This window comes from Heptranchias perlo, chromosome 3 (genome assembly GCF_035084215.1).
Source record: "Heptranchias perlo isolate sHepPer1 chromosome 3, sHepPer1.hap1, whole genome shotgun sequence".
NCBI classification, from domain to species: domain Eukaryota; kingdom Metazoa; phylum Chordata; class Chondrichthyes; order Hexanchiformes; family Hexanchidae; genus Heptranchias; species Heptranchias perlo.
The window spans coordinates 4674174-4698743 of record NC_090327.1 but is presented as its reverse complement, the minus strand read 5'-3'; the positions used below and the strand labels follow the sequence as shown (position 1 = coordinate 4698743).

At 44.7% G+C, this 24570-nt stretch overlaps 1 protein-coding gene across 6 annotated transcripts in view; it reads left to right on the top strand.

Annotated features, from left to right (window-relative positions):
• Window positions 1-24570, top strand: part of LOC137309714 (zinc finger protein 521-like) — a 618054-nt gene that overhangs the window by 23282 nt on the left and 570202 nt on the right. For 4 of the 6 annotated variants that reach the window (XM_067977807.1, XM_067977801.1, XM_067977804.1 and 1 more), the window contains exon 3: window positions 24159-24350. The exons of the other annotated variants lie outside the window; for them this stretch is intronic. Coding sequence is in view for 3 of the 4 variants with exons in the window: in XM_067977801.1 (XP_067833902.1) it covers window positions 24159-24350 (192 nt within the window). In the remaining variant the exon portion in view is untranslated. The remainder of the gene's footprint in view (window positions 1-24158; window positions 24351-24570) is intronic. 6 annotated transcript variants of the gene reach the window in all.

Here is a 24570-nt window from a genome sequence, read left to right as displayed (position 1 = left end):
GTTATTTTTAAAAATTTGTCCTTGATTTGTGGCTGACACTGGCTGGGGAGTATTTATTGCCCATGCCTTGCTTGCTCAGGATGTCCCAAAGCAGTTTACAGCACAAGTACTTTTGAAGTGTGGTCACTGTTGTAATGTAGGAAACGCAGCAGCCAATTTGCGCACAGCAAGATCCCACAGACAACAATGAGATAACGACCAGATAATCTGTTTTAGTGATGTTGGTTGGGGGATAAACATTGGCCAGGACACCGGGGAGAACCCCCCTGCTGTTCTTCCAATAGTGGCCATGGGATCTTTTACGTCCACCCGAGGGGGCAGACGGGCCCTCGGTTTAACGTCTCACCCGAAAGACGGCACCTCCGACAGTGCAGCACTCCCTCAGTACTGGCACTGGGATTGTCAGCCTAGATTTTTGTGTTCAAATCCCTGGAGTATAAAAAAACATGGATGTGACCAATACAGTGGAGTTTATGGTTGCACCTGTCCGGTTTAGTGCTTGATCCATAATGCAACTGATTTTAAAAAAGCAAAACTAACCTTCCAGGTATTTTTGTGTTAAAAGATTTGGATTTCTAAGTTGCAGTACTGAGCGTGGAATATTGAGACTTTGTGTTTATTGAAGGTGAGCGAGCCAGATGTTATCGAGATCAAGCTGAGCCCCAGCCCAGTAATGGTCTGGTTGGCTTTTCAAATCAAAGCTTCAGCCAAGTATATTATATAAGAAGAAACAACTTTGGAGGACCCCATGTTGTACACTATGTAACCTGAGACGCAAGATGAAGGGCTTGTCCCTTTTTTATAGCAAAAACAATCAAACTAGTAACATTGAGAAGGAAAATCGCAAACGCAAGACATCTGAAATAAAAAAAAAACAGAAAATGCTGAAAATCCAAAGCAAGTTGCTCAGTGCCTGAAAGATGATGGTTTGGTTGGAACCCTTGGCCTGATTTGAACATTTGTCATTTTTTTTATCTTTCTGGATTACATAGAATTTACAGCACAGAAACGTGCCATTTGGCCCAATGTGTGTTTGTGTTTATGCTCCACACAAGCCTCCTCCCAAAGAAAATAGTTGGCCATTTTCTTCAAGTTGAGGGAAGGAATTAATGTTGGATTGTGCAGTCACCAAAATACTTGTTTAGTCAGTAGTTAATAAAATCTAGAGTAACATTTTTTGCTGTCCATATCTCACACACACACACACACACGCACACACAATCCACGCTACAAATTGTTGCACTCCGCGGGTTGGTTCAGTAACTAGCATTCCACTTGCTGGCATTAAGCAGAGGATAAGCCGTTTCTTCCTACATTGTCTCCCGTTCCACCAATGCCTTGGTTTTAAAATTCTCGTCCTCGTGTTCAAATCCCTCTATGGCTTCGCCCCTCCCTATCGCTGTAACCTCCTCCAGCTCTACAACCGCCTGACTGTTACCTCCCGTGCCTCCCCCTCCCCCCCCCCCCCCCAATTGGCGGCCGTGCCTGCAGCCATCTCGGCCTGAAGCTCTGGAATTCCCTCCCTAAACCTCTCCGCCTCTCTCCTCCTTTTAAGGTGCACCTTAAAACCTACCTCTTTGACCAAGCTTTTGGTTGCCTGTCTTAATATCGCCTTCTTCGGTTCGTTGTCAGTATTTGTCTGATTACACTCCTGTGAAGCGCCTTGGGAAGTTTTACTACGTTAAAGGCGCTAGATAAATGCGATTTGCTGTTTCATGAGGGCAAAATCATTATATCACGATGTATTATTCTGCTGCTAAGGCAGAGCTCTTTATAGAATGTCCCTATGAGGCCTCGAGATCTAATTTCTCTAAATATGCACACCTTGAGGTCAGTTAGAGGCTAATTGCTGTTGCTGGAGAAAATTTGCTGTAGATTGGCAGCTACTTGAAAATTCTTCTCAAGGTCAGAAAAAACCAGCAGGAAATAAGTGGCTTTCATTTTCTTTTTTTAGTACAGATTTTGTGTAATGGAGAAATTTGGAAGTGGTGCCTGAACTATGGTGGATGCATGCTGGATGCATTATCTATAGTATAAAATATATTTCTGTGTAACAGGACTGAATACTGATACCGGGGCTTAGAGGGTTAAATTATGAGGACAGGTTGCATCGGAGCAAGAAGTGGTGGGGGCACGCTCAGTTTGGGTTCCGCCAGGACTACTTGGCTCCAGACCTCATTACAGCCTTGGTCCAAACATGGACAAAAGAGCTGAATTCCAGAGGTGAGGTGAGAGTGACTGCCCTTGACATCAAGGCAGCATTTGACCGAGTGTGGCACCAAGGAGCCCTAGTAAAATTGAAGTCAATGGGAATCAGGGGGAAAACTCTCCAGTGGCTGGAGTCATACCTAGCACAAAGGAAGATGGTAGTGGTTGTTGGAGGCCAATCATCTCAGCCCCAGGACATTGCTGCAGGAGTTCCTCAGGGCAGTGTCCTCGGCCCAACCATCTTCAGCTGCTTCATCAATGACCTTCCCTCCATCACAAGGTCAGAAATGGGGATGTTCGCTGTTGATTGCACAGTGTTCAGTTCCATTCGCAACCCCTCAGATAATGAAGCAGTCCGAGCCCGCATGCAGCAAGATCTGGACAACATCCAGGCTTGGGCTCATAAGTGGCAAGTAACATTCACGCCAGATAAGTGCCAGGCAATGACCATCTCCAACAAGAGAGAGTCTAACCACCTCCCCTTGACATTCAACGGCATTACCATCACCGAATCCCCTACCATCAACATCCTGGGCGTCATCATTGACCAGAAACCTAACTGGACCAGCCATATAAATACTGTGGCTACGAGAGCAGGTCAGAGGCTGGGTATTCTGCGGCGAGTGACTCACCTCCTGACTCCCCAAAGCCTTTCCACCATCTACAAGGCACAAGTCAGGAGTGTGATGGAATGCTCTCCACTTGCTTGGATGAGTGCAGCTCCAACAATATTCAAGAAGCTCGACACCATCCAAGATAAAGCAGCCCGCTTGATTGGCACCCCATCCACCACCCTAAACATTCACTCCCTTCACTACCGGCGCACAGTGGCTGCAGTGTGTACCATCCACAGGATGCACTGCAGCAACTCGCCAAGGCTTTTTCGACAGCACCTCCCAAACCCACGACCTCTACCACCTAGAAGGACAAGAGCAGCAGGCATATGGGAACAACACCACCTGCACGTTCCCCTCCAAGTCACACACCATCCCGACTTGGAAATATATCGCCATTCCTTCATCGTCGCTGGGTCAAAATCCTGGAACTCCCTTCCTAACAGCACTGTGGGAGAACCGTCACCACACGGACTGCAGCGGTTCAAGAAGGCGGCTCACCACCACCTTCTCGAGGGCAATTAAGGATGGGCAATAAATGCCGGCCTCACCAGCGATGCCCATGTCCCATGAACGAAAAAAAAAGCTCCGTATTTGGAGCGATAAACTGTCAAAATTTGCCCTTTTTTGCAGTTGCAAAGCAATCTTAGAGAGACGGACACAGGAGGTGTAATAAAGTGTAAACTTATCCTGTAATTGTAAGAATTCATTGTTTTAAGAAACAAATGTAATTTATCCTCCATTTACGTCAAGTCTGCAGCACAGAAACAGGCCATTCGGCCCAAATGGTCCATGCCGGTATTTATGCTCCACACGAGCCTCCTCCCTCCCTACTTCGCCTAACTGTATCAGGATATCCTTCTATTCCTTTCTCCCTCATGTGTTTATCCAGCTTCCCCTTAAATGCATCTATGCTATTCGCCTCAACTACACCTTATGGTAGCGAGTTCCAAATTCTGAGATAGTTTCTTTAGGTTATATGGAGGAAGTGAAATAGGAGTTTAAGGGACTACATTTGGTGGTAATTTAAATTGGTCTCTTACTACTGAAGTATTGGTTTCAAAGATTAGTAGCAAAGCTCAGTGATTTCCAGTGGCTGTGTAGGGTTACATGTATAACAGGCTTGGATGGATCAAGGTTACGAGGGTAATGAGTTTGGGTAGCTCCTGTCTTTTTTCCCAGTGGACGAGGGTCAATAGTACGAAACTACAGGCATCAGTACAAAAATACCAATCAAAAACATCGATTTATACGTTCTTGTATTTTCCTGGTAACCTTGAGCCCTTGACACAGAGCATGGTTACGCCAAAATGCAGACTTCAATTTTTGCCTGATTTGAGTGCTGAATTGTGATTAACTGGAGAAGGTTCCTTCCAGTGATTGGATTGCCGGTCCCTGGAATGGCAGAGGGAATATGGTGTAGAGTACGTGTATTCAATTCTGGCATCTTGCGCATTCCCGATTTCCATCGCTCCCCCATTGCTGGCCGTGCCTTCGGCTGCCTAGGCCATAAGCTCTGGAATTCCCTCCCTAAACCTCTCCGCCTCGTTCTCCTCCTTTTTAAGACATTCCTTAAAACCTACCTCTTTGACCAAGCTTTTGGTCACCTGTCTGAACATCTCCTCATGTGACTCGGTGTTGAATTTTTGTTTGATAATCGCTCCTGTGAAGCGCCTTGCAATATCTTACTACGTTAAAGGCGCTATATAAATGCAAGTTGTTGTGTGTATTAAAAAACAATTGTAAAATATTTATTCCCGTTACTCAATTATACCGTTAACTCTGGCTGGAATTTCTGCCTTACAGTTCCCCCCCTCCCCTGCCATCAACCACCATTCAATGGGAGATGACTCTTCTGTAAGTGTTTACTGTCTTACCAATTTAAAAAAGGGTTAGAAGAGTGATGGATTTGACCTTCACTTGACCTTCAGTTGTCCAACCTATTCTCAGCGTAGCCCAATTGTGCATCTGCACGTTGATCTTTGTTTCAAACTGAGGTGGAATTGATGTCAGATTATGATTCATATCGATCGCATAAAGATGCATCTGCACCAACATTCAATTGGACGTCAACCTTTCAAACCACTGCAGCGGTGTAAAACCAGAATAGGTTGGCTGCCTTTTTAAATCCTTTTAATTGAAAATAATTTTTAAAAATAATAAAAAATGTTGGCCACGCTTTTTTAAAAAAAAAATCAGTGCCACAGTTTTTAAATGTCACGATTTTGTAATTCTTTCCATGATGTGCGTAATTTGTTGAGGACTAATTGGCCAATGTAAAGTCCATTACAGAGAGAGGACTTGTTGGACGAGCCACTGTCTTTGTTTTTGCATCAATTTCAGGAGCCGTAAGCAAAGCGGGATTTATTAGAGCGTTTTTTTATTTATTAGATTTATTAGACCTTGGAGACTGCTGTGGACAAAATGCTTCACTTGAGCGTGGCCAAGTGGTGGGATACAAAGCAGGAACTTTTTTTTTCTTGGCAGCCGCCTATCATGACATCATCAGCTTAGCAACTAAGCTCTTGCAGACTGGCACCAGACCAACCTGTTGAAAGATTACGTGCCCACCATATTGATGGCTGTAGAATTAGTGATGGCTGAAGACTAATAGCACTGGTGTAGTCTTTGCCCACTGATTCCAGTTGTAGCATTTCGTGATTACGATGGCGTATGTCGTTGTGAAATTTCGATCCTGCCTCATTTTTCCGTACTGTTAAAAATCCGGGTGACTTTTGAAGGCAAGCTGTTCTGGTCTCCATATTACAAGTAAAAAGGATATAGCGTCACTGGAGAAAGTGCAAAAATAAAGATTTACAAGGATGATACCAGAACTGAGAGGTGACAACCGTCAGGAAAGACTGAACAGGCTGGGGCTCTTTTCTCTAGAAAAGAGAAGGCTGCAGGGGTGACCTGATAGAGTTCTTTAAAATTATGAAGGAGTTTGATAGGGTAGAGAAGATGTTCCCACTTGTGGGGGAATGTACACCTAGGTGGCATAGACCAGTTGGGCCGAATGGCCTGTTTTTCTGTGCTGTAAATCCTATGAATTGCAGACTCGGTAGATTTTAAATTTTTTATTAGTCCTTTACTGTACAGTAGAGCTCACATACTGTAAAACGTTTGATATCGGGCCTCGGGCCTTAATACAAATTAGACCGGCGAGCTGCGGTCGCCGGCTGTGCTCATCCTCCAGGGCAGCTCGCCCTCGGGTAGGTCCTGGGGAGGGGTGGGGGTGAGAGGGTGGGGGGTTGGCGAGAGGAGGCCGGCTGCAATGGTCTTCGGGATTGCTGCAGAGCCGGGAGAAGCACACAGCCTGCGATATTGGCCATTTAGCCGCCCATCTTGCGCCTGTAATTCTAGGCCATTATTTCAACAAGGAAAAGGAAAGTTGCCATATTTGGGTTTAGTTTCCAATCAATTTTACATATAATCTATTAATAATCATTAAGCAGGAACAGAAGGGTTAAGTTACGAGGAGAGATTACACAAATTGGGGTTGTATTCTCTGGAGTTTCGGAGGTTAAGGGGTGATCTGATCGAAGTTTATAAGATATTAAGGGGAACGGATAGGGTGGATAGAGAGAAACTATTTCCGCTGGCTGGGGATTCTAGGAGTAGGGGGCACAGTCTAAAAATTAGAGCCAGACCTTTCAGGAGTGAGATTAGAAAACATTTCTACGCACAAAGGGTGGTAGAAGTTTGGAACTCTCTTCCGCAAACGGCAATTGATACTAGCTCAATTGCTAAATTTAAATCTGAGATAGATAGCTTTTGGGCAACCAAAGGTATTAAGGGATATGGGCCAAAGGCGGGTATATGGAGCTAGATCACAGATCAGCCATGATCTTATCAAATGGCGGAGCAGGCACGAGGGGCTGAATGGCCTACACCTGTTCCTATGCTCCTATGAATGGATAACAGAGACCACAGTTTACAAAGCTATATAAAAGTAAACCCTCTCATTGAACTAAAGAGAGACTTGCATTTATATAGCGCCTTTCACGACCTCAGGACGTCCCAAAGTGCTTTACAGCCAATGAAGTACTTTTGAATTGTAGCCAGGGTTGTAATGTAGGAAACGTGGCAGCCAATTTGCGTACAGCAAGGCCCCACAAACAGCAATGTGATAATGACCAGACAGTCTGTTCTTAGGTGTGGGTTGAGGGCTAAACATTGGCCAGGACAACAGGAGAACTTCAAATAGTACCATGGGATCTTTTACGTCCACCTGAGAGGGCAGATGGGGCCTCAGTTTAACGTTTTAATGTAACTACCTCCAACCCTACAACCCTCCCTATCTCCGTAACCTCCTCCGGCCCTACAACCCTCCGAGATCTCTGCGCTCCTCCAATTCCGGCTTCTTGCGCATCCTCGATTTTAATCGCTCCACCATTGGCGGCCGTGCCTTCATCTGCCTAGGCCCTAAGCTCTGGAATTCCCTCCCTAAACCTCTCCGCGCCTCTCTCCTCCTTTTAAGACGCTCCTTAAAACCTACTTCTTTGACCAAGCTTTTGGTCACCTGTCTTAATATCGCCTTATGTAGTTTGGTGTCGAGTTTTGTCTGATAATCGCTCCTGTGAAGCGCCTTGGGATGTTTTACTACGTTAAAGGCGCACGTTGTTGTTGCTGACGAAAGTTGCCCACCCTGGGTCGTGGTCTTCAGGAGTGGGGGGGAGGGGGAGTGTGGTTAAGATTTTATTACCAATTAGGATTGATCTCAGCTCATTGATTGTTAGGCCAGTGAGGTGCCAGTTTTTCTAAATGGAGCACCATATAAACCAGACAATTAAAGCAATGCAACTGATTGCAGTGGTAAAGTATGGTTGTGTCTCTAGTCTGTTCGTGTCTTTTGTGTAAAGCACTGACATGTGGTTTTCCCTGTTCAACCAGTGACCTGCAACTGTTCACAGCTCTCCTTAAACAGCTAAAATCACTTCAGAAATCTCAACCAAGCACCTGTTTTTATAGAATACGATAATACTGTTACAAAGTCTTAAGAGGTGTGGGTCTTCATTAGTCATTGTTGGTGGAAGAATTGCTAAAATATTAATGTTTTTTTTTGAACCTTTAAAAATGTACGGGAAACATTATCACAAGTAGCTGTTATATAAATCGTGCTCCTAGTCGACCCTATCGAGGCTGCCATTTTGCACGTGTTGATGGGGACTCAGATCCACCAGAATGTTACCAGGGCTCCAAGGGTTAGATTATGAGGTGAGATTACATAAACTAGGCTTGTCCGCCCTGGAATGTAGGAGATTAGAGGGTGATTTGATTGGGGTTTTTAGGATTTTGAAAGGAGTTGATGGGGCAGATGGAGAGAAACTTTTTCCGCTGGTGGGGGACAAGGGGGACATCACCTTAAAATCAGAGCCAGGCCATTCAGGAGAGAGATTAGGAAACACTCCTTCACGCAAAGGGCGGTAGAAGTGTGGAGCTCTCTCCCACAAAAGGCAGTAGATGCGAGCTCAATTAATAATTTTAAATCTGAGATCGATGGATTTTTGCTAGCCCAGGGATATTAAGAGATATGGAGCCAAGGTGGGTAAATGGAGTTAGGATACAGATCAGTCATGATCTCATTGAATGGCGGAACAGACTTGAGGGGCCGAATGGCCTCCTCCTGTTCCTGTGGGTTCCTGTCCACTTTCAGCCTGGTGCTATTTCCCACCGTACTAACTGTGAAGGACACCATAAGCTCCCAGTCATATCTGTCAATCCTGTTGACCCGCTGACTTTGTGGAGTGAAGTGGGGCAGACTTCCCTAATTGCTGAAACCTAAAATGGAGAAAAGGATTTGATGGGGTAGATGTGGAGGAACTATTTCCTCTGGTGGGGGAAGTCCAGCACAAGGGAGGCATAACCTTAAAAATTAGAGCTAGGCCGTTCAGGGGTGATGTCAGGAAGCACTTCTTCACACAAAGGGGAGTGGGAATCTGGAACTCTCTCCCCCAAAAAGCTGTTGAGGCTGGGGGTCAATTGAAAATTTCAAAACTGAGATTGATAGATTTTTGTTGGGTAAGGGGATTAAGGGTTACGGAACCGAGGCGGGTAGATGGAGCTAGGTCACAGATCAGCCATGATCTAATTGAGTCTCTCAACAGGCTCGAGGGGCTGAATGGCCTCCTCCTGTTCCTATGTTCCTTCCTAAAAGTAGACACATGACAGTACTCGTGGAGGAATGAGGCAAATTAGAATTACATTTTAAAAAGATGCACAGCTCCTTTCCAATTCTTGTCTCTCCCTCCTAGAAGGAGGCCATTCGGCCCATCGTGCCTGTGCTGGCTCTTTGAAAGAGCTCTCCAATTAGTCCCCCTCCCCCCCTGCTCTTTCCCCGTAGCCCTGCCAAATTTTAACAATAAATATTTCTGACGAGCAATGAAGTAAAGGAATCCCTCCAATCCTGCGCAAATGAGACTGACAAATCGAATCAAACTAGAGCTAAGAATGGAATCGGGCTGTTCGTATAACATCCCTTTCGCAATCGGAGGGCTTTTTTTAGCTGCCGACTTGGCTGAGCGTACTTAACAGGCACACACACACATATACACACACACAAAAAACCAAACAAGCTGCATGTAGCCAAGTGTGGGTACTGCCAAGAGGTATACTTGCTGCCAATCAGAGCTAGAAAATGTGGCAGCTTCAGCGACAAGTGAAACCCCTTCATTTCCTTGCTGCTTCTCACTGCATTCACATTTAGAGTTCGATTGATTGACGCTATAGAAAATGGAGGGAGGGAAGGAGGGAGAGTGTTGTGACTCTCGCTGTGACTTTTGATAGTGTCAACACACTGCACCCCACCTGCACAGCTCTTGTACCACTGCAAAATCTCTTTTACCGTCCAATATTGATATTAGTGTTTTATTGTTGGCACAAACATAATGTAATATACACTTGAATTTATATAGGAACGGGAGTAGGTCCCTCGAGCCTGTTCCGCCATCCAATGAGATCATGGCTGATCTGTACCCTAACTCCATCCAACCGCCTCGGCTCCATAATCCCTTAATACCCTTGACTGGCAAAAAGCTAGATTTAAAAATTATTAATTGAGCTAGTGTCCACTGCTTTTTTTGCGGGAGTTTCCACACTTCTACCACCCTTTGCATGAAGAAGTGTTTCCTAATTTTCAGAAAGCTTTTCACAAGGTTTCAGCTCGATGATTGATGATTTAAAATAAGGAGACGTGGAATAGAAGGTAAAGCCTGGCAATGAATAGATAATTTGGCTTAAAAACTGGATGAGGGTTTCCAATAAACAGAAAAACTTTTCAATCTGGAACAAGGCTGTGAGTGAGGTATTTGTGCAGCCTGTGTGTGGACCCATGCTATTTTTAATATGTATTGATTGATGGCTTGAAAAAAGTCTATTGTAAGCAAAACCTCTCAGTTTGCAGATGACGTCAAAATTGGCAACAGGGCAAATAATGGGGAGCAACACAAGAAATAACAAGGATTTGGAATTGTCAAGTAATTTGGCCATTTGTTGGTACACACAGTTCAGTGTCCAGCTGCAATATAGTTTTGGGAGAAAGAGACCAAAAGATGTAACATTTTATGCATAGAATCATAGAGCACAGAAGGAGGCCATTCGATCCATCCTGCCTGTGCTGGGTCTCTGATAGAGCTATTCCAATTAATCCCACTGCCCTGCTCTTTCCCCATAGCCCTGCAAATGTTTCCTTTTTAAGTATTTATCCAATTCCCTTTTGAAAGTCAGTATTGAATCTGCTTCCACCGCCCTTTCAGGCAGCGCATTCCAGATCGTAACAACTCGCTGCGTAAAAACATTTCTCCTCATCTCCCCCCTGGCTTTTTTTGCCAATTACCTTAAAACTGTGTCCTCTGGTTACCGACCCTCCTGCCAGTGAAAACAGTTGCTCTCCATCTACTCTCCCTACCTACTCCATCAAAACCCCTTCATGATTTTGAACACCCCTATTAAATCTCCCCTTAACTTTCTCTGCTGTATGGAGAACAATCCCAGCTTCTCCAGTCTCTTTGCATAAGTAAGGATTGCATTGGCAAAAGAATTCGAAGCAAAGGGACTTTTATTATTATAGTCAGACCTCATCTTGTGATTGTGTTCAGTTCTGATTACTTAATCATGGGAAGAATATTATTGCCCGTGAGAGGGTGGAGAGGTGACCAGCAGAGATGATTCTTTTTTATAAAATCATTCTTTGGGACGTGTCACTGGCAAGGCCGGTATTTATTGCCCATCCCTAGTTGCCCCTGAGAAGGTGGTTTTTTTTATTCGTTCATGGGATGTGGGCGTTGCTGGCGAGGCCAGCATTTATTGCCCATCCCTAATTGCCCTTGAGAAGGTGGTGGTGAGCCGCCTTCTTGAACCGCTGCAGTCCGTGTGGTGAAGGTTCTCCCACAGTGCTGTTAGGGAGGGAGTTCCAGGATTTTGACCCATCGACGATGAAGGAACGGCGATATATTTCCAAGTCAGGATAGTGTGTGACTTGGAGGGGAACGTGCAGGTGGTGTTGTTCCCATGTGCCTGCTGCCCTTGTCCCTCTAGGTGGTAGAGGTCGCGGGTTTGGGAGGTGCTGTCGAAGAAGCCTTGGCGAGTTGCTGCAGTGCATCCTGTGGATGGTACACACTGCAGCCACTGTGCGCCGGTGGTGAAGGGAGTGAATGTTTAGGGTGGTCCTACACGCTACTAGTCCGTGTAGTGAAGGTTCCCCCACAGTGCTGTTTGGCAGAGAGTTCCATGGTTTTGAACCAGTGACAACGGTAATCAAGAATTCAGTTAGAATGGTTGCAGCACAGAAGGAGGCCATTCAGTCCATCGAGCCCGTGCCGGCTCTCTGCAAGAGCAATCCAGCTAGCCCCACTTCCCTGCTCTTTCCCCGTAGCCCTGCACATTTTTTCCTTTCAAGTACTTATCCAGTTCCCTTTTGAAGGCCATGATTGAATCTGCCTCCACCACCCCCTCGGGCAGTGCATTCCAGATCCTAACCACTCGCTGTGTAAAAAAAAGTTTTTCCTCATGTCACCTTTGGTTCTTTTACCAATCACCTTAAATCTATGTCCTCTGGTTCTTGACCCTTCCGCCAATGGGAACAGTTTCTCTCTATCTACTCTGCCTAAACCCTTCATGATTTTGAATACCTCTACCAAATCTCCTCTCAACCTTCTCTGTTCCAAGGAGAACAATCCCAGCTTCTCCAGTCTATCCACGTAACTAAAGTCCCTCATCCCAGGAACCATTCTAGTGAATCTCTTCTGAACTCTCTCTAAGGCCTTCACATTCTTCCTAAAATGTGGTGTCCAGAATTGGACACAATATTCCGAACCAGTGTTTAATAAAGGTTCATCGTAACTTCCTTGCTTTTGTACTCTATGCCTCTATTTATAACGCCCAGGATCCCATATGCCTTTTTAACCATGTTTTCAACCTGCCCTGTCACCTTCAATGATTTGTGCACATATATCCCCAGGTCTCTCTGTTCCTGCATCCCCTTTAGAATTGTGTCCTCTAGTTTATATTGCCTCTCCTCGTTCTTCCTCCCAAAATGGTCACTTCGCACTTCTCTGCATTATATTTCATCTGCCACGTGTCTGCCCATCCCACCAGCCTGACTATATCCTCTTGAAGTCTATCACTATCCTCCTCACTGTTCACTACCCTTCCAAGTTTTGTGTTATCTGCAAATTTTGAAATTGTGCCCTGTACACCCAAATCATTAAAATATATCAAGAAAAGCAGTGGTCCTAATACCGACACTTGGGGTACACCTCCCTCCAGTCCGAAAAACAACCCTTCATCACTGATCTCTGTTTCCTGTCACTTAGCCAATTTCCTATCCATGCTGCCACTGACCCTTTTATTCCATGGGCTTCAACTTTGTTGACAAGTTTATTATGTGGCACTTTATCAAACGCCTTTTGAAAGTCCATATACACCACATCAACCACATTGCCCTCATCGACCCTCTCTGTTACCTCATCAAAAAACTCAATCAAGTTAGTTAAACACGATTTGCCTTTAACAAATCCGTGCTGGCTTTTCTTAATTAATCCACACTTGTCCAAATGACTGTTAATTTTGTCCCAGATTATCGTTTCTAAAAGTTTCCCCACTACCGAGGTTAAACTGACCTGGCCTGTAGTTGCTGGGTTTATCCTTGCACCCTTTTTTGAACAAGGATGTAACATTTGCAATTCTCCAGTCCTCTATCGAAGGATGTTTGGAAGATTATGGCCAGTATCTCTGCAATTTCCACCCTTACTTCCCTCAGCGACCTTGGAAGCAGCTGTGAGCAAATATCAAGAAAATTGGGCTTCTCTGGAAAGAGAGAGATTTTGTGGTGGTCTAATTTGACATTTTCAAAGGTTGAATTTGGTTACTACCATGTAGGTTCAATTACAAGGGAAGTAAGTTTAAAATGTTGGGAGCAAAAAGGGAGGTTAGGTGGAATACCGTTTACACAAAATGTGCATTCGAGTTGCAGAAGAAGCCACCTGGGTGGGACACTGAAGTGGAGTGTACAAAGAGCTTGAGAGAATAGGATGCGCATCTGTAGAAAGAAGGGAGAGGGTTATGGTGAGAAAATGGGCAGGTGTGAAAGGATTGAGTGATGTGATAAAGTAGATGTATTTAAGAGTGATCAGACGAGGCCATGCTGGTGTGTTGTGTTTCTAAAACTAGGTTGATTTCTGGGATGAGAGGGTTGTCCTATGAGGAGAGGTTGAGTAGAATGGGCCTATACTCTCTGGAGTTTAGAAGAATGAGAGGTGATCTCATTGAAACATATAAGATTCTGAGAGGGCTTGACAGAGTAGATGCTGAGAGGTTGTTTCCCCTGGCTGGAGAGTCTGGAACTAGGGGGCATAGTCACAGGACAAGGGGTCGGCCATTTAGGACTGAGATGAGGAGGAATTTCTTCACTCAGTGGGTTGTGTTTCTTTGGAATTCCCTACCCCAGAGGGCTGTGGATGCTCAGTCGTTGAGTATATTCAAGGCTGAGATCGATAGATTTTTGGACTCTAGGGGAATCAAGGGATATGGGGATTGGGCGGGAAAGTGGAGTTGAGGTCGAAGATCAGCCATGATCTTATTAAATGGCGGAGCAGGCTCGAGGGGCCGTATGGCCTACTCCTGCTCCTATTTCTTATGTTCTTAGACAATTTCTTGCATAATGTTGAACGTTAATTGTACAAACTAGTGTAACAGAACTATGGAGAGGTTCATGTTCAAAAAGTTACATTATTCTAATTTTTGAAAAAAAATAGCAGAAGCATTTTTATGAGAGCTTGAAGGAGATCATACTTTAGGAACATATGGGGTCTTTTGGTGGGGAAGAAAGAGATGAAATTGGTGTAAAAGAAATTATATAGAATTACATAGAATTTACAGCACAGAAACAGGCCATTCGGCCCAACGGGTCTATGCCGATGTTTGTGCTCCACACGAGCCTCTTCCCTCCCTACTTCATCTCACCCTATCAGCATAACCTTCTATTCCTTTCTCCTTCATGTGTTTCTCTAGCTTCCCTTAAATGCATCTACGCTATTCACCTCAACTACTCCTTGTGGTAGCGAGTTCCACATTCTCACCACTCTCTGGGTAAAGAAGTTTCTCCTGAATTCCCTATTGGATTTATTAGTGACTATCTTATATTTATATTTTATGAATTGAAAAAAAAACAGCCAGTGCATAATTCTTGATCACTTTCCATTCACTCTCTACACTAGTGATGCCAGATATATCCATGTATTGTCCAGATCAGAAATACAATATAAAACTGGTCACCACTCTGTAACCGAGCCTGCTGTCACCTACACAAGATTGGGCCTCATGGGATTGGGGATAAAGATCAGCATGGATTGAAGATTGGTTAACAGACAGAAACTGAGTAGGAATAAACAGATCATTTTCAGGTTGGCAGGCTGTAACTAGTGGGGTGCCACAAGGATCAGTGCTTGGGCCTTGGCTATTTACGATCTATATTAATGACTTAGATGAGGGGACCGAGCGTAAAGTATCCAAGTCTGCTGACGGTACAAAGCTGGGTGGGAAAATAAGCTGTGAGGAGGATGCAAAAAGGCTGCAGAGGGATATGGACAGGTTATGTAAGTGGGCTAGAAGATAGCAGATGGAGTATAATGTGGGGAAATGTGAAATTATCCACTTTGGCAGGAAGAATAGAAAAGCAGAATATTTTTTAAAAGGTGAGGGATTAAGAAATGTTGGTAGTCAGAGAGATTTGGGTGTCTTTGTACAGGAATCACAGATAGTTAACATATAGGTATAGCAAGCAATTATGAAGGCAAATGGTATGTTAGCCTTTATTGTAAGGGGGTTGGAGTATAAGAGTAAGGAGGTCTTGCTGCAATTATATAGGGCTCTGGTGAGACCACACATGGAGAACTGTGTACAGTTGTGGTCTCCTTACCTAAAGAAGGATATACTTGCCTTAGAGGGGGTGTAAGGAACGTTCACTAGATTGATTCCTGGGATGAGAGGTTCAACCTAATGAGGAGAGATTGAGTAGAATGGGCCTATATTCTTTGGAGTTTAGAAGAATGAGAGGTGATCTCATTGAAACATATAAAATTCTTTGAGAGCTTGATAGGGCAGATGCTGGGAGGTTGTTTCCTCTGGCTGGCGAGTCCAGAACTAGGGGTCATAGTCTCAGGATAAGAGATCGGCCATTTAGGACCGAGATGAGTAAAAATTTCTTCCCTCAGACATTTGTGAATTTTTGGAATTCGCTACCCCAGAGGGCTGTGGATGCTGAGTGGTTGAGTATATTCAAGGCTGAGATCGATAGATTTTTGGACTCGGGGAATCAAGGGATATGGGGATCGGGCGGGAAAGTGGAGTTGAGGCCAAAGATCAGCCATGATCTTATTGAATGGCGGAGCAGGCTCAAGGGGCCGTATGGCCTACTCCTGCTCCTATTATGTTCTTAATCGTTTTTTAAAAAATGATTTATCTTGTGTTTTGAACTTTGCTGGTATCTTTCCCTTGTGATCCTTAGTCCCTCACCGTTGTCTCTTAATTTAAATTATTAATATGTGAGAATAGATAACAGGACACCTGACTTCAGGGAGCATCGGGGGAAGAGTCCAAACCCGCCCTCGCCCGGTAATCACATCTTAACGCTTCCCGTAGGCCCCGCTGGAGGGGAATGGCCTGTTAGTTACTAGCACTGTATGCATCTAGTGCTGCCCACTAATCTATAAAACTGTGATATTTAAGCCCTACAACCCTCCGAGATCTCTGCGCTCCTCCAATTCTGGCTTCTTGCGCATCCCCGATTTTAGTCGCCCCATCATTGGCGGCCGTGCCTTCAGCTGCCTAGGCCCTAAGCTCTGGAATTCCCTCCCTAAACCTCTCTACCTCTCTCTCTCCTCCTTTAAAATGCCCCTTAAAACCTACCTCTTTGACCAAGCTTTTGGTCACCTGTCCCAATATCTCCTTATGTGGCTCAGTGTCAAATATTGTTTGATAATCGCTCCTGTGAAGCACCTTGGGACGTTTTACAACGATATAAACGCTGTATAAATGCAGTGTCATCAAATTTAAATACATATATAGTATCAATAGTTGGTATGATGAATTAGTTTCTGCGATAGTATACAATGCCTATGCAAAGCTCTGTTTAGATCCCATCTGGAGTACTGTATTCAGTTCTGGGCACCGCACTTCAGGAGAGATATATTGGTCTTGGAGGGGGTGCAGTGCAGATCCACCAGAATGATACCAGGGCTAAAAGGGTTAAATTATGAGTAGACTAGGCTCGTATTCACTTGAGTATGGAAGATTAAGGGGTGATGTAATTGAGTGAATAAGATGATTTGATAAGGTCGATAGAGACTATTTCCTCTGGTCGGGGTGTCCAGAACGAGGGGGCATAGCTTTAAAATTAGAGCCGGGCCGTTCAGGGGTGATGTCAGGAAGCACTTCTTCACACAAAGGGTGGTGGAAATCTGGAACTCTCTCCCTCAAAAAAAGCTGTTGAGGCTGGGGATCAATTGAAAATTTCAAAACTGAGATTGATAGATTTTTGTTGGGTAAGGGTATTAAGGGATATGGAACCAAGGAGGGTAGAAGGAGTTAAGATACAGATCAGCCATGATCTAATTGAATGGCAGAACAGGCTCGAGGGGCTGAATGGCCTCCTCCTGTTCCTATGAATGCAAACTATGCAGATAAAATCTGTCACGCAGTCTCTGACTTGTGCTACGTTAACTATGGGATAAAATCAGATTCTAAAATCAAACGTCATGCCAATTTCCTTTGTTCCAATATTTCTCATTGATGTTTAATTTCAGTGTCAATATAGCAAATATATTATAAAATGATGTTCGGATGATATGAGAATATCGGGAAAGACTGAACAGGCTGGGGTGGTTTTCTCTAGAAAAGAGAAGTAGAGATCTTTAAGATTATGGAAGGGTTTGATAGGGTAGACGTAGAGAAGGTGTTTCCACTTGTGGGGGAGACCAGAACTAGGGGTCATAAATATAAGAAAGTCACTAATAAATCCAATAAGGAATTCAGGAGAAACTTCTTTACTCAGAGAGTGGCGAGAATGTGGAACTCACTCCCACATGGAGTAGTTAAGGCAAATATCATAGATGCCTTTAAGGGGAAGCTAGAAATGGACATGAGGGAGAAAGGAATAGAAGGATATGGTGATAGGGTGAGATGAAGTAAAGAGGGAGGAGGCTCGTGTGGAGCATAAACACCGGCATAGACCGACTGGTTGGGCCGAATGGCCTGTGAATTCTATGTAAAAATTGTACTCATGGTAAGTCATGGAGTTACTGGGGGGAGGCGGGGTGGGGGTTTTGGGGGGGGGGGGGTGGTGGGGGGACGAATTCCTTTGTTCATTTTGGCCACGTCCTGTGTTCATTGAACAGAATGTTTTTATGGTTTGAGTACACAGAGCAACCGGGAAAATTCTTTCCTTGCATTGCAATGATTTAGTTAAGTGACGTGCTGTTCGTAAAAGGCTGTTTTTGGGACAGTGGAAGAGGGATTGCCCCACTGATCCTGAAATGTTGCTTTTTGGGATTCTCTTTCCCCCCCCCAGTTTTATTTCAGTTTGTGCTTATCTAAGCTGAACATTGGAAATATTACCAGTGTACAGATGGTGCACCCGATTAGCACCATTTCTGTGACCTCTTATCAACAAGCTAACATTCGCTTCTGTCAAGAAATGAGGCACAAGCCCACAGATAATTCGACTTTGGAAAGGATTTAGATTACCCACAAACAAATGCTAATTTTTGGTTTTGTCAATTGTATCGACTCTTCAAATCCACAGGATTGGCTTAGCCCTTTGTGAAATGCGGCAATCTCAGCAACTTGGAACTGAGCCTGGAATAAACCTCTCCAACTTCTTCGTGAGTTGATCTAATCGGCATTGAGGCGCGATGTTTAGTTTGAATCCCAAATTCACCCCAGGTATAATATGCGCTGACTTCCATTGTACCGAGGTTTTAAAGTGCTACTGCTTGTAGATGATTAATGTAGTTTTGCTTACAATGAAAGGGGTTTTTGTTTTTTTAAAATTCGTTCATGGGATGTGGGCGTCGCTGGCGAGGCCGGCATTTATTGCCCATCCCTAATTGCCCTTGAGAAGGTGGTGGTGAGCCGCCTTCTTGAACCGCTGCAGTCCGTGTGGTGACGGTTCTCCCACAGTGCTGTTAGGAAGGGAGTTCCAGGATTTTGACCCAGCGACGATGAAGGGACGGCGATATATTTCCAAGTCGGGATGGTGTGTGACTTGGAGGGGAACGTGCAGCTGGTGTTGTTCCCATGTGCCTGCTGCCCTTGTCCTTCTAGTTGGTAGAGGTCGTGGGTTTCGGAGGTGCTGCAGTGCATCCTGTGGATGGTACACACTGCAGCCACTGTGCACCGGTGGTGAAGGGAGTGAATGTTTAGGGTGGTGGATGGGGTGCCAATCAAGCGGGCTGCTTTGTCCTGGATGGTGTCGAGCTTCTTGAGTGTTGTTGGAGCTGCACTCATCCAGGCAAGTGGAGAGTATTCCATCACACTCCTGACTTGTGCCTTGTAGATGGTGGAAAGGCTTTGGGGAGTCAGGAGGTGAGTCACTCGCCGCAGAATACCCAGCCTCTGACCTGATCTTGTAGCCACAGTATTTATGTGGCTGGTCCAGTTAAGTTTCTGGTCAATTGTGACCCCCAGGATGTTGATGGTGGGGGATTCGGCAATGGTAATGCCGTTGAATGTCAAGGGGAGGTGGTTAGACTTTCTCTTGTTGGAGATGGTCATTGCCTGGCCCTTGTCTGGCACGAATGTTACTTGCCACAATCCTGGATGTTGTCCAGGTCTTGCTGCATGTGGGCATGGACTGCTTCATTATCTGAGGGGTTGCGAATGGAACTGAAAACTGTGCAATCATCAGTGAACATCCCCACTTCTGACCTTATGATGGAGGGAAGATCATTGATGAAGCAGCTGAAGATGGTTGGGCCTAAGACACTGCCCTGAGGAACTCCTGCAGCGATGTCCTGGGGCTAAGATGATTGGCCTCCAACAACCAATGCCTCTTCCTTTGTGCTCGGTATGACTCCAGCCACTGGAGAGTTTTCCCCCTGATTCCCATTGACTTCAATTTTACTCGGGCTCCTTGGTGCCACACTCGGTCAAATGCTGCCTTGATGTCAAGGGCAGTCACTCTTACCTCACCTCTGGAATTCAGCTCTTTTGTCCATGTTTGAACCAAGGCTGTAATGAGGTTTGGAGCCGAGTGGTCCTGACGGAACCCAAACTGAGCATCGGTGAGCAGTTTATTGGTGAGTAAGTGCCGCTTGATAGCACTGTCGACGACACCTTCCATCACTTTGCTGATGATTGAGAGTAGACTGATGGGGAGGTAATTGGCCGGATTGGATTTGTCCTGCTTTTTTTGGACAGGACATACCTGGGCAATTTTCCACATTGCCGGGTAGATGCTAGTGTTGTAGCTGTACTGGAACAGCTTGGCTAGAGGCGTGGCTAGTTCTGGAGCACAAGTCTTCAGCACTACAGCCGGGATGTTGTCGGGGCCCATAGCCTTTGCTGTATCAGGTACACTCAGCCGTTTCTTGATATCATGTGGAGTGAATCGAATTGGCTGAAGACCGGCTTCTGTGATGGTGGGGATATCGGGAGGAGGCCGAGATGGATCATCCACTTCTGGCTGAAGATGGTCGCAAACGCTGCAGCCTTGTCTTTTGCACTCACGTGCTGGACTCCGCCACCATTGAGGAAGGGGATGTTCATGGAGCCTCCTCCTCCCGTTAGTTGTTTAATTGTCCACCACTATTCACGACTGGATGTGGCAGGACTGCAGAGCTTTGATCTGATCCGTTGGTTGTGGGATTGCTTAGCTCTGTCTATAGCATGCTGATAATGCTTTAATTTCTGATGATATTGCTTCTTTGAATGCATAACTGATCATTTGGGTCAAGATTGATGACAAGACTCAGATTGTCAGGTGGCATACTAGCACAGAACACGAGATTACCAAATCCCGGTACGTATCACAGAATAGAGGGTTGTCGGTCCTTTGCACCTCCTCCACTTGCTCTGCATTCTGAAATCTGTCGCTTCCTTGTGGGAACGGGCCTTCCACTGCATTGTATCTGCCCACAAGTAAAGGGAGTCACTATGCTGGGTCACTGCCGTTTGCAAAAGAACTAGAGGGGAGATGAGGAGAAAATTTTTATGCAGCGAGTTGTTATGATCTGGAATGCGCTGCCTGAAAGTGCGGCGGAAGCAGATTCAGTAGTAACTTTTGAAAGAGAATTGGATAAATACTTGAAGGGAAAAATTTGCAGTTACATGGGGAAAGAACAGGGGGAAGTGGGACTATTTGGATAGCTCTTTCAAAGAGCCAGCACAGGCACGATGGGCTGAATGGCCTCCTTCTGTGCTGTATGATTCTATGATCCTATATCTCCCTGTGACTGGGTGAGCACTATCTTGGCTTGGGAATAGGTTGTCCATCTGCAATGTCAACCCAGTGAATCCACTCTAAGGAGGAAAAAGTAGGCATTACATAGAATTCCACAGAAACAGGCCATTCGGCCCGACTGGGCTATGCCAGTGTTTATGCTCCACACAAGCCTCCTCTTCATCGCACTCTCTCAGCATATCCTTCTATTCCTTTCTCCCTCATGTGTTTATCGAGCTTCCCCTTAAATGTATCTATGCCATTCGCCTCAACTACTCCATGTGGTAACGAGTTCCACATTCTAATCACTCTCTGGGTAAAGAAGTTTCTCCTGAATTCCTTATTGGATTTATTTGTGGCTATCTTATATTTATGGCCCCCAGTTTTGGTCTGCCCCACAATTAGAAACATCTTCTCTACGTCTACTCTATCAAACCCTTCATAATTTTAAAGACCTCTATCAGGTCATCCCTCAGCCTTCTCTTTTCTAAAGAAAAGAACCCCAGCCTGTTCAGTCTTTCCTGATATCAGTTCTGGTATTATCCTAGTAAATCTTTTATGTACCTTCTCCAGCGCCTCTATATCCTTTTTATTGTATTGAGGCCAGAACTGTTCACAATACTCCAAGTGTGGTCTAACCAAGGTTCTATACAGATTTAACATAACTTCTCTGCTTTTCAATTGGGAACATAGGAACATAGGAACAGGAGTAGGCCATTCAGCCCCTCGTGCCTGTTCCGCCATTTGATAAGATCATGGCTGATCTGTGATCTAACTCCATATACCTGCCTTTGGCCCATATCCCTTAATATCTTTGGTTGGCAAAAAGCTATCTATCTCAGATTTAAAATTAGCAATTGAGCTAGCATCAATTGCCGTTTGCGGAAGAGAGTTCCAAACTTCTACCACCCTTTGTGTGTAGAAATGTTTTCTAATCTCACTCCTGAAAGGTCTGGCTCTAATTTTTAGACTGTGCCCCCTACTCCTAGAATCCCCAACCAGCGGAAATAATTTCTCTCTATCCACCCTATCCGTTCCCTATAATATCTTATAAACTTCAATCAGATCACCCCTTAACCTTCTAAACTCGAGAGAATACAACCCCAATTTGTGTAATCTCTCCTCGTAACTTAACCCTTGAAGTCCGGGTATCATTCTAGTAAACCTACGCTGCACTCCCTCCAAGGCCAGTATGTCCTTCCGAAGGTGCGGTGCCCAGAACTGCTCACAGTACTCCAGGTGCGGTCTAACCAGGGTTTTGTATAGCTGCAGCATAACTTCTGCCCTCTTGTACTCTAGTCCTCTAGATATAAAGGCCAGCATTCCATTAACCTTATTGATGATTTTCTGCACCTGTTCATGACACTTCAGTGATCTTTGTACCTGAACCCCTAAGTCCCTTTGGACATCCACTGTTTTTAACTTTTTACCATTTAGAAAGTACCCTGTTCTATCCTTTTTTGATCCAAAGTGGATGACCTCACATTTGTCTGCATTGAATTCCATTTGCCACAGTTTTGCCCATTCACCTAATCTATCAATATCGCTTTGTAATTTTATGTTTTCATCTACACTGCTTACAATGCCACCAATCTTTGTGTCATCGGCAAACTTAGATATGAGACTTTCTATGCTTTCATCTAAGTCGTTAATAAATATTGTGAATAATTGAGGCCCCAAGACAGATCCCTGCGGGACTCCACTAGTCACATCCTGCCAATGTGAGTACCTACCCATTATCCCTACTCTCTGTCGTCTTTCGCTCAGCCAACTTCCTAACCAAGTCCGTACTTTTCCCTCGATTCCATGGGCTTCTAACTTAGCTAACAGTCTCTTATGTGGGACCTTATCAAATGCCTTCTGGAAGTCCAGATAAATAACATCCATTGACATTCCCCTGTCCACTACTTTAGTCATCTCTTCAAAAAATTCAATCAGGTTTGTCAGGCACGACCTACCTTTCACAAATTCATGCTGGCTCTCTCTGATTAACTTAAAATTCTTGAGGTGTTCAGTCATCCTAGTCTTAATTATAGACTCCAGCATTTTCCCCACAACAATTCTATCCCTCTAGGAATGAACCCCAGTGCTTGGTTTGCTTTTTGTAAGGCCTTATTAACCTGCGTGGCTACTTTCAGTGATTTGTGTATCTGTATCCCCAGATCCCTCTGCTCTTCTACCCTCTTCAATTTTATTTTCTATCTTTGGATAAAACAAACAAGGATAATTTGGACCAGATTATTTCTCACTGCCTATTTCTTTTGGGCTGGAGATTTGTTGAATAAAACCATGAAGGGTAAGGCCCACAAATTTTTGAGGATATTAAACTCATCGCCATAAAAGAACAATGCCAGGTATTTGCTGTGCACTTACAGTACAGTAAGTGAAATCTGATCTATAATTTTGACCATTAAATGTCTCCTGTATCCATTAATGTGTCTACAGTAGTACATTTCTTGGTCTGTATATAAATTTGTCTTCTGTTAAAATTCACATTCTTGTGTTCCAGTCCCTCCGTGACCTCGCCGCTCCCCATCTCTGTAACTTCCCCCTCCGAGATCTCTGCGCTCCTCCAATTCTGGCCTCTTGCGCATCCCCGATTTTAAGCGCTCCACCATTGGCGGCCGTGCCTTCAGCTGCCTCGGCCCTAAGCTCTGGAATTCCCTCCCTAAACCTCTCCACCTCTCTCTCCTCGTTTAAAACCTACCTCTTTGGACCAAGTTTTCGCTCACCTGTCCTAATATCTCCTGTGTGGCTCGGTGTCAAATTTTGTCTGATAATCGCTCCCGTGGTGCGCCTTGGGACTACCTTTAAGGCGCTGTATAAATGTGAGTTGTTGTCGTCCTGTCTTTTTTTTGTGCTGTGCGATGCCTGTGTCATGTTTGAACTTTGATGGATGAAAGTTTAGATTTTTGAAGTCAGCTTGCTCCAGTGTGAAGAATTCTGGTGCATTCAGGGCTCCTGCTGCGATTTGAAGCCGTAGGTTTGTCAGTCCAGATTATTCAGAATGTACGTCCAAGCTTGGTTACCGAGCCAACCTGAAGTCCTAATCAAACTCAAATCAAGAGTCAGAAGCAAATTAGTGGGTAAGGGCTGTGCTCCGAGCGAACGATGTATCTATATAATGAGTACCGTGACTTGATACCACAATGAGATTCATTTTCCACCAGTAAGTCGAGCAACTTCACATTCACTCTCCTTCCACCTTTCCATCCATTTCTGAATATGAGGAGACGGTCCTGTTGGATTCGACACCAAATTCCCGCCTCAGTCCGAGCCTGGCTGCTCCTGTACTTTGGCAGTGATTAAACTAACAGTTTTGCACCTGGGACTCTTGTGTGGGTTCTTTTCTTTTCTTTTCTTCTACTTTTCCCTCAAAATGACTGGTTGTATCTATTCAGAGCTGCCGTCACAATTTGGAAGGGAAGGTGAAGACGGACGAGTGACTCGTCAGGAGAAAAAGCAGCCGGGGCAAAAGCAAGAGGACGAGGAATTAGATGAGGAATCTCTGCACAGCTGTGACAGCTGCCTCCAGGTGTTCGATTCACTAACTGATCTTACTGAACACAAGATTAATCAATGTCAACTGACAGGTAAACAATACTTAGTAGTCTGTGTCTCCTGGCAGCTTTAAATCCTGCAAAGGCTGCCTTTTTTAAAAAAAATACCAAACTGTTATTTAAAATGGTTTCTAAATACGTAATAGAATATTATTACTAAAACTGCACTGCGATAGACTGGAATTTCGCAGCAATCCAAACACTTATATTGTGGGTATGGTCAGGGATTGATTACAACTTATGTGATTTTTTT